Source organism: Schistocerca nitens, chromosome 2, assembly GCF_023898315.1.
Source record: "Schistocerca nitens isolate TAMUIC-IGC-003100 chromosome 2, iqSchNite1.1, whole genome shotgun sequence".
In the NCBI taxonomy this organism is placed as follows: Eukaryota; Metazoa; Arthropoda; class Insecta; order Orthoptera; family Acrididae; genus Schistocerca; species Schistocerca nitens.
Window position 1 is genome coordinate 640302381 of NC_064615.1, and position 11163 is coordinate 640313543.

General features: G+C 41.8%; 1 protein-coding gene across 1 annotated transcript in view; it reads left to right on the forward strand.

Annotated features, from left to right (window-relative positions):
• Positions 1-8574, forward strand: part of LOC126234539 (uncharacterized) — a 39487-nt gene extending 30913 nt beyond the window's left edge. Inside the window, exon 3 of the mRNA XM_049943235.1 lies at positions 8174-8574. Coding sequence (XP_049799192.1) covers positions 8174-8353 — 180 coding nt within the window. The 3' untranslated portion in view covers positions 8354-8574. The remainder of the gene's footprint in view (positions 1-8173) is intronic.
• The last annotated feature ends 2589 nt before the right edge of the window (positions 8575-11163 follow it).

The window sequence follows — 11163 nt, forward strand, 5'->3', positions numbered from 1 at the left end:
ATGCAGCTCACATGCACATGACCAGTGTGTCTGACTGCCGGGCCAGACTGCAAGTGACTGCACATGATGGAAGAGGCAGTCTGGGTTGTGGGAGTAAGGAAGAGGCTGGGGCAGGGATGGCAAGGGAGGGGGGGGGGAAGGGTGTGGGTGGGGGATGGTAAAGTGCTGTTCATGGGAGCATATAGGGACGAGGTAGAGAGAGGGTAGGGTAGTTAGGTGCAGTCAGGAGGTTAGATGGGGAGCAGGGAAGGAGAGGGGAGTGGAGTGGAGGAGGAGAGAAGTAAACAGACTGTTAGTGCACTGGCAGAATAGAAGGCTGTGGACTGGGAGAAGGAAAGGGGATAAGTGGGTGAAGGACAATGACTAATAGAAGTTGAGGCCAGAAGGGTTAAGTGAATGCAGGATATATTGCAGGAAGAGTTCCCATGTGCGCAATTCAGAAAAGATGGTGTTGGTAGGAAGGATTCAGATGGCACAGGGTGTGAAGCAGTCATTAAAATGAAGAACATTGTGTTGGGCAGCTTGCTTAGCCATGGGTTGGTCCAACTGTTTCTTAGCCACAGTTTGCCCATGGCCATTCAAGCGGACAGACAGCTTGTTGGTTGTCAATCTCACATAGAACGATGCACAGTGGTTGCAGCTTAGCTCGTAGAACATGTGACTGGTTTCACAGGTAAACCCTGGCTTTGATAGGATAGGTGATGCTTGTGACCAGACTGCGTAGATGGTGCTGGGAGGGTGTATGGGACAGGTGTTGCATCTAGGTCTATTACAGGGATAGGAGACATGAGGCCAGATGTTTGGAGCAGGGGTTGTTGTGTAGGAATAGACAAGGATATTGTGTAGTTTTGGTGGGTGATGGAATACCACTGTGGCTGGGGTGGGGAGGTTAGTGGGTTGGACATTTCTCATTTAAGGGCACGACGAGAGGTAGTCAAAACCCTAGTGAAGAATGTGGTTCAGATGCTCCATTCCTGGATGGTACTGAGTCAAGTGGGGAATGCTCCTCTGTGGCTGGAAGGTGGGATTCGGAAAGTGGTGGGTGACTAGAGAAATAAGGCATGGGAGATATGTTTCTGTACGAGGTTGGGAGCATAATTACAGTCTGCTTAGGCCTCAGTGAGATCCTTGATATATTTGGAGAAGGATTGCTTGTCACTACAGATGGAACGGCCATGGGTGGATGGGTTGTATGGAAGGGACTTCTTGGTATGGAATGGGAGGCAGCTATTGATGTGGAGGTGTTGCTTGTGGTTTGGTAGGTTTGATATGGGTGGAGGTACTGATGTAGCATCTTTGAGGTGGAGATCAACATCAAGGAAGGTGGCTTGTTGGGTTGAGGAGGATTAGGTGTAGTGAATGGGTGAGAAGGTGGTGAGGTTCTGAAGGACTGTGGATGGTGTGTCCTCACTCTTAATCCAGGTCACAAAGAAATCATCAATAAATCTGAACCAGGTGTGGGGTTTGGTGTTCTTGGTGCTTTGAAAGCATTCCTTTAGATGGCCCATGAATAGGTTGGCAAAGGATGGTGCCATGTGGAGGCCCCTTGCTGTACCCTGGATTTGTTTGTAGGTGATGCCTTCAAAGGAGAAGTAATTTGGGTAAGGATATAGTTCGTCATGGTGACCAGTAAGGAGGCTGTAGATTTGGAATCAATTGGGTGTTGGGAAAAGTAATGTTCAATAGTAGCTAGGCCGTGGGCATTAGGGACATTAGTGAAAGGCAGGTGGCATCAACAGTGACGATCAGGGCACTGTGTGGTAAAGGAGCAGAAACTTTGGAGAGCCGGTGGAGGAATGGTTGGTATCTTTTATAGAGGAGGGTAGATTGCAGCTAATAGGCTTAAGGTGTTGATCTACGAGAGCAGATATTCTCTGAATGGGGCACTGTATCTGACCTAAATGGCATGTCCTAAGTGGTTGTGTTTATGGACCTGAGGGAGCATGTAGAGGGTAGGAGTGCAGGGAGTGGTTGGGGTGAGAGGGGTGGGAGGGTGGGGAGACAGAGAGAGAGAGACTGACGCTTAACTCTTGGGAGAAGTTCTGGGTTGTCCCTAAGGATTTGAAGAGATACTGGAGGTCCTGCTGGATTTATGGAATGGGGTCACTGTGGTGGGGTTGTAGTGGATGAATTTGACAGCTAGCAGACATTATCATTCAGAATATTCAAAACAATGTAAAGTTCTCTTTGTACAAGCACCATATCAGTTTATCACTCTGTGGGGATAGTACTGACCCATACCAGTTGTCACCATTTAATAAATCAAACCTACAAATTCCTATTATACAAGAAAATTATACTGCAATAACCTTAATCTAGAAACATATTATTGGATTGACACAATCAGTAAATTAATAAATCATTAAAGTTTTAGTAGAGTCACAAGACCATGTCCCCACAGGATTTCCAAATTACATTTTACTTTTACTGTTATTACAAATGTCTACTTATGTGAGCACTGATTCAATATTTTTCACTCGTTCATGAATGGCATGAGACAAGATTTTGTAACAACTGGCATTGATATTGTGGTGGTTTATTTCACAACATTACGTGGAATTACAGGATTTTGTAGCTTGAAGATTTCCCAGCCATTCTCTTGTCAGTAAAATAGCATTGTTTGAATATTTACATACTTAGCACATCCAGCTTTGCTTAAAAGACTTGCATTAATACCCCAAATTTTATTACTAGCCTGGCCAGGAACTACATTGACTTATCTACCAAAGTACTCCCCCCCCCCCTCCTGCAGGTCCGGGAGTTAGAATAGGCCCTAGGTATCCCTGCTTGTTACAAGAGGTGACTAAAAGGAGTCTCACACTTTTTGGTCCTATAAGTTCAGGTCCCATTTTGTGGTTTGACCTGCCACTTTCCAAATTCTACAGAAGTGCGGGCCGTATGGGGAAGGACGCCTTATGTGGTGCACAAGTTATCCATAGTGCCCTTAGATTCAGTCTTCTGAACTTCTTGTCATGACTTTGCATCTTCACCTGCAATTCAACTATTTTGCCAAGGACACTTTCTGGGGTATGTCATCTTCTTCTGTTGTCTCCTGTCCTCTTTTGCCCCCCATGACAGCCCTGGATTTCTCTGCACCCAGTATCCAGCATGATAGCCAGTCTGTTGCGGTGGGGCCGTTATGTGCCCATTTGGTGGTAGCCCCCTGACAACACAGGGATCGCAGTGCTGATGCCTGAGCTGTAAACTCCCCATGTATGCCAAGGAGTAGATACTTGTCTTCCTGGAGCATCAGGACCCCTGGCAACAGCTATCATGCCAGGTGGCCTTTGCTGTAGCTGGGTGGTGCCTGTCGGAGAGCCCCTGATCGGAGAGGGCGGCATCAGGGTGGATGACCTGCAATGAAGTGGACTAAGTCATCTCTTGCTGGTGACTGAACGGTGCCAGCAGTCTCCAAGAAGGGCGAGATCGAGAACAATGCTGACAGATATGACTCTAAATCATTTCCCTCCCTTGCTACACCATGGGAGGAACATAGGGCTACGGAAAGTGGAGAGCCATATTCGCCTCAGTATTTAATCTGTAGCAGAATGGAGGGGGACTCCTTTCTACCTATGAATCCTCAGTTGTATGTTGAACATCTTGATAATAAGTTTGGGGAAGTGACAGCACTGTCCAAGATAAGCGGTGCAGTCTTGATTCAGACAACATTCCCAGCCCAATCCTGGGTTCAAATGCATGTAGAATTGCAGGGGAAGGTGAGGTAAAGTGGCCACTGTAAGGGAATTTGAATTTTCACCAAACTATGGTTATGGACATAATACTTCACTTGCACAGTTTGAATTTATGGATTAGAAGGTATCAAACCAAATATTCTTCAGTTAAAAAGAAAATAATATAAAGGAACTCTAATGCATTTTTGTGGAGGTTTACATAGCAATCACTTTTCCTTCCTAAGAAGAGAATGCAGCCAGTGCCATTGTAACAGGATCCCATGTTTGTTGTTCTGATTTCCAGACATATGTCTAGGCATCTTGGTGGTCTGGTATCTGAAACAATATAAGATGGCAGCAGCACACAATTTTTAATCAGATTGTTTATTAGATCAAATACAACAGAAGAGAGATGGTTTTAAATAACATAAATAAATTAATTCAAAGTTGTTACAAAGGGATTTAGTGATGAAAACTAGCTTTGTGTGTAAAACAGATTTAGAAACCAGTCTGATCTGTAGTATTGTGGAAGGTGTGGAAATAACTAACTCTTATTGGAGTAAACACCTCAGGCCCTTCTCCCGGCTAGGAGTGTAGCCCCTTTTGCCTATCAGATGCCAGCCCCTTTTGCCTATCAGATGCCACCTCAGCATTAGTATTTCACAGATGAAACTATCAAACTGAAAGAAATGACAAGGAACAAAATTCGTAGGCCAAAAGATGGTGTTTAAACATTGATATTGTAAAAAAAAAAAAAAAAAAAAAAAAAAAAAAGTATATCTCTAAGTATAGGTGAGCTAAGAATAATATTACAGAGGACCAGTACAAGAGCCTTTAGTCATATTGATAGTCATGTGTAACACAGTGGTGAGGATATGTTAGATGCTCAAAAGCATTACTAAAAAATTACTGCCAAGTAAAGCATTATCTTCCGCAAATTGCTGATAGCCAGGTGAACCACCCAATATTTGCTGACACGAGCTCACCCCACGGAGTCAGCACGGCAGCAGCAGCTCACACAGTAGTTGCTATGTCATGAACGATTGTCACCTGTAACACTGCAAAAACAGCAGCTCTGCTAATAGATTCCCACGACATTCTAGTGCATGTCAGAGACAATGGCCAGGAAAGATGTCCATCAGCTCTGCAGTGTGTAGTTGTAGTCATGAAGAATCATGTCATGGCCTCTCTGCAAAAGAATGGTCCATGACGCTGGAGTCTGATAATAGCTGCAGTCAGCGTGGCAACAATTACTGAACTTCCCAGAAACGATGGTGGTTGATCAGCTTGACAGAAACCATCAGGGGCATGACGCTGGAAGACACCAAAGTCTTCCCATCAGTGAACGTCAGGATGAGGCAGCAGCAGAGCCATTCAGATCTGGTTGGCAGAGGCATCTTAGGTTGTAGTCATCCAAGTAGACACGCATTCCATCTCACAATTGATTGGCTGCAATACTGATGATCTAATTGTACAAGTCCAGGAATTTGTACCTGTCGGGCAACACCAATGAAGATATTTATTTTTGCAGCAACAGTATGCTGTAAAGCCATTATTGTATCCAATTATTGTTGCTTCGTTGTGCATGGTCACCAGAATGATTTTACGCTCTCTTCACAGTGAGGTCATTCTGCTACATTGGCATCTTGGTCACCCAGCTTGGGTGAAGTGTGTCAATTGACTCTGCAGTGTGCCCATACTATATACAATATTGGCTGTTCTTCTGCAGTAGCGTTCCAATTGAGGTATTGTACACTTGCCTTCCTTGACTTCCACTCTGGCTGTCGCGCTCTCCAGGTAGAAGACCAACAAGTTTTAATATATATTCTTTTTCCTGGTTTGTGCACCTTCCTTTTATCAAATTCATTTAACTTCAGTGCCCATTTTATTAACCTACTGGGAGGACCTTTGAAACCTAACTACCACTTTAATACATTGTGATCCATCACTACTTTCAAACTTTAGATCTTTCAAATAACAATCGAAGTAAGAATTGCCATAGGTAACTGCTAACATTTTCTTCTCTGTAGTGGAATAATTTATCTTTGTTTCATTCAGTTGTCTGGATGTGTATGCTGCTGGACGTTTCTTTTTATCGAGCTGAGCTGGCTGAGAATGCATCCCATTGTCACAGTGCTTGCATCACAGGTCAAAATGAATTCCTTTTCAAAGTTGGGAAATAGCAAAACTGAATCCAATGACAGTGCCTATTTCAAGGTGTCAGATGCTGTCAGGCAGTCATTAGGCCATTCAGATTTTGCTCCTTTTCTTAATAAATGGTTCAAAGGCATGGCTATCTGGGCAGAATTCATTACAAATTTTTCTATAATGGTTACAAAACCCTACCATGGTGGTAGATCAGCTCACCAGGGAGCAACAGTGAGGCCTGCAGAGGCGTAACACTGGAAGGCACCAAAGTCTTTCCATCAGTGAAGGTCAGGATGAGGCTGCAGCAGCTCTTGGCAGCAGAACCCATCAGCTATAGTTGGTGGTGGCATTATAGGTAGTAGTCGTTTCAGTAGACTGTGGATGGAGCATCACAGTGCCCACGTAGGAACTGGTTAGTTGCAAGACTGAGGTTCTAGCTGTACAAGTCAGGATATTTGTACTTGTTGGGCTATGCCACTGACAATACCCTTCAGCACGGATGACAGAATGTGCCTCAGTTTTCTGAGCTTGTCAGCACTCTGCATTGTGCTGCAGTGTCACAACTCTTTCTTTCAGGCCTTCAGCCTGTTTATTTCTACAGTGTCAGTGTGCTGTAAAGCCATTATTGCATCAGACTTAGGCATTGTTGCATCATTGTGCATGGTCACTAGAATGACGTTATGTTCTCTTCTCAGTGAGATTGTTCATTCTGATGCATCGGCATCTTGGTCATGCGGCTCAGGTGGAATGCAGGCAATTGACTTGGTGCTGTGCCCATACTACGTGCAATATTGGTTGTTCTTCCAGGTTAGCTTTCTCATGTAGGCATTGCGCATTTGCCTGTCTTGACTTCCTCTCTGGCTCTGGTGCTGTACAGGGAAAATGTTAACAAATTTTAATATCTACCTGGAATATGATTCTAGGATGCAACAATATTAATGACTTGCCATACATCAAGCAACTGAAAATCAGAAAAGTTTTAGCTCAAAAATTATGGAACAACCATATTCTATCAAACTCACTGACAGCTAGGATAGTGTGTATTAGTAGTAGTCTGACCAATTCTGGGCAGGCAGCACCACTGTTCAGGGCAACTTTTCACACTCTGACCACTTCACTCAACCTTACTCAAAAAGTTTTAAAGTTCAATATCTTGAGAAGCAATAAAAATGTTTCTACATTTTTTCTCTTTACTTAAAAGGCCACTCTTGTAACTTTTATCTACTTTTTCTGGACAAATTAAATTGTTATATTGTAAGCTAGTGCCTGTGTTAGTTCCTTTTATCTTTGTATCGTTCTGCTGATGCTTGAGAAGTAGATTTTTCATATCTTTATTACGTTGAAGTAAGGTCAATGTTTGTAATGAACAAATAGTTCTCAGCGCAATGGATTAATAAAGATACTCCTACTGTATTCTTTACAACACAGGCCAATGGAGCTGTTTGTTTCAGGTTTCAGATGCTGCCTTTATCCTTTTTTTTTATTTATACATCTGATACTTTATTAACCAAATTACCTCCTCATTGATACAAGAATACCCTCCCCCTCCTCCCAACCCCCAAAGTGTTATGTCACTACTGTTGGCTGTAAGAATGGGCGCTCACCTCTGAACCACTACTGAAAAAAGAAAAAGAAATCAATGTCCATTAGATTCTATAAGTAAGAGCTGAGTTAAGTATCAGTGGATCAATGTGCTGGAGTTGTTGTCATATATTAATTTATTTCGGTCACCTAATAAGGATGAATAGAGTAAAAACTACTTTTCCTAGAAAGGGTGGGCAGGAGGCTGGTAGACACTAAGTAAGAATTGTCATTATTTTTTCCATGTTTCCATAGACACATAAGAAACTGAAGTTCAATGCTGTGTTCTAATTGATGTATGGAATTGTTTTAAGTTACCTCTGTTTGCTTCAGTAAATTTAGAATTGGTCAAGGAGTGCTGAATGGCATGAGACAGAAGGTTGCTTTGTCCCCCCAGCCTCCCTCCCCCCCCCCCCCCCCCCCCCGCAGAAACTAACCCGGTGGAGTGAAAAAGTGACGTGGGGGTAATAAAGAACTTTGTCTAGAAACAAACTTTGTACTTGCTATTTGCCTCTGGAAGCTAGACTGTGAATTATCTGCACTTGCATTGATACTTGCTAGTGTTACCACTCAGTGAAGAAAGCTCAAATTAGAAGGGATGGACACACAAATAAATGATTTTTTTTAATGTGGTTGTGGTGCTAATAGTCTAGTTTTTATGTTTCATTACATATTTTTTTATTTTTTTACTTATTTTCATGTTTTAATTTTTGTTGTGTTCTGATTTTTAAGTGCAGTTCTATTAAAAGCCATTCTTATTTTGTAATCCACAGGTGAGAACATTTGCTGAAATTTCTCAACTGAAAAAGGAGAGAACTGATTTAACTACACGTAAACACAACTTAGATGTTGCGCAAAATAAGATCCAAGACAGTGTTTTAGCTATCAGTCAGAAAGTAAAGAGAAAAGTTCTTGATATTGAAAGAATAGTGGGCATTAAGAAGAATGAATAGTGAAGACATTGTTGCTGCCCTCACAATGTCAACAAACTGTTCCTTTTGCGAAGAGTGATGTGAATGACTACTTCATTCAGTGTTACTGCTGCTGCCGCCACTGTAGTCATAAGTGCCATCCGTGTAACTCTTTCTATGAGAATAAATATTATATAGGATGGTCTTTTAAAAAATGTGTTCTAAATCTAAGTACTAAGTATCCATGGATAACAAAATGTCTATTAATCCAGTTGTCTTAACCCCTGCACTATTTCACGTGTTTCATAAGTTTCACTGTAGCTTAACATAACTACAGTCTTTTAAGAAATCCATCCATTTTGTAATTTCTCCTGTTGGGCAAGCTGATGTGATGGCAAAGCGCCCTATGCACAATTGTTTGTAGAAATTGAAATGCCAGGAAAGAGGCATGCAAATTAAATGAACTTGCAGAACTTCCAATTAGTGTACGGCATGTAAATGACAAGTATAACAGCAAAAACACTTGTGGGGAGAGGATCACTCTTTGAATGACCAATGCCGTATAACAATGGACTATGGAGCAGAGTTGTGTGGCACTGTGCTCTCCTACTCCCCCCTTCTCTCTTCCTGATCCCTCTCGCATTCTTTCCATTTCCAGCATCATGAATAAGTGTACATTCATTCCTTGCACAGGATCCCTTGGTGTTGAGTCAAAGCTATATCTGGGCGTAATAGGCTTGTTAGTAGACAGAATAGCACACTAACTGGTATTTACTCATCTCTTCAGTTTGGTTGTGCCCAAATTTGAATGTGCCTGCCACACTATAAAAGCAGGTGAATGACAATAGTCAACAAATATATGATTCTGTACTGCTTTAGGTCACTGTTACATATCATATGCAGTTCTTCAAGCCTGAAAATCGTTAATGATTTCATCATTGACAATTGTACCCAGCTAATTGTACAGCATATCAAGGTGTCCTCTCTTCAGTTCACTCCAGTAGTAGTAATCTGATTAGACAAATACTTCAGCACAGATTGCAAGCCCTCATCTCTTCACAGATGACAAACTCTCTCTACTGGATTGCCCAGTTTTATGACAAGTTATGTTGTAATTGCATTTAGGATATTGTTAGCTTGAGACTTGCCATTGACATTCTAATGTGCCCACTTATGTACAGTCACTTATATAGCCAATTAATATAAATTATCATATTTGCGTCTAATGTTAAGACAGGAGGAATATACATAAAATAACATTGGTGCTGCTTGTTGAATCCAGTGTTGGCAAGTACAGATAGGTTTCCCACAGCATCAAAATATGGCTGTTTTTTAAGACTAGTGGGAATTTTAAATCAAACACTGGACATTTTGATATTAATGTTGAGTATAAGATGCACCTCAGTTTTGGAGGCAATTTTTTGAAGAAAAACGTACATCTTACAGTCCATAAAATACAGTACCCCCTTTCTGCCTTCCTAAGAGGTCTTCATGCTCTCATTATTTCAGATGTTCTGTTAACATCAATGTCATTCTAGCTGTTCTCTTTCTGTACTTTATATCAAGGTTGAATCTATTTCCGTCGTTCACTTAATGTCTTCTTTACACATCATGTCATTATTTGTTGTATTGTAACACCTTCAAAACATCATTTCCAGTTGCAAATTCAAGTCTAGACGTCAGTATTTAGATTTTTTGTTATTCCTGTTAATCATCCAGGAATTAGAGGTTCAAACAGTTCTAGTGAGCAATTTATTCTTTCAGCTATAACTTAAAATTATGAAACCAAGTTACAGCCAAAAAATGGGAAACCACACACCTAGAGTGGAATCTGAATTAGTGAAGTCACTGACAAGAGAGGTGTAATACTGCAGCTGAGGAAAAACAAAATACCTTTAATACTTGAAAAAAAAACTTATACATAAGTATGTATACAATTATTACCTTTTTCCTTTACATTTCTTAATTAACAGGTGTAATGGTATGCAAACATGTTGCTTCAGGGCAGAATAATTTTATTGTGTGGGTGTAAAATTTTTATTACAGTTCCTCCAGGTGAGCTGGGAATGAAGTAGTTTAGAACTGAACTGATGTGCCAGTTGTGATACTCTATGTAATCAAAAGTACCTGGACACCTGTCTGACAATGACTTAAAAGTTTGTGGTGCCTTCCATCGGCAATGCTGGAATTCAGTACGGTATTGGCCCACCCTTAGCCCTGATGACAGCTTCCACTCTCGCAGGCATACTTTCAGTCAGGTCCTGGAAGGTTTCTTGGGGAATGGCAGCACATTCTTCACGGGGTGCTGCACTGAGGAGAGGTATTGATGTCGGTTGGTGATGCCTGGCACAAAGTCGGCGTTCCAAAACATCCCAAAGTTGTTTTATAGGATTCAGGTCACGACTCTGTGCAGGCCAGTCCATTACAGGGATGTTATCGTCGTGTAACCACTCCGCCACAGGCGATGCATTATGAACAAGTGCTCGATCATGTTGAAAGATGCAATCGCCATCTCCGAATTGCTCTTCAACAGTTAGAAGCAAGGAGGTACTTAAAACACCAATGTAAGCCTGCGCTGTGACAGTGCCGTGTGAAACAACAATGGGTGCAAGCCCCTTCCTTGAAAAACGCGACCACACAAAGTAAATAGGAATATAAAAAAAGGGAGGAAGGTTTATCTGTTTAGCAAGAGTAATAGGAGGCAGATTTCAGACTACCTAACAGATCAAAACGAAAATTTCTGTTCCGACACTGACAATGTTGAGTGTTTATGGAAAAAGTTCAAGGCAGTCGTAAAATGCGTTTTAGACAGGTACGTGCCAAGTAAAACTGTGAGGGACGGGAAAAACCCA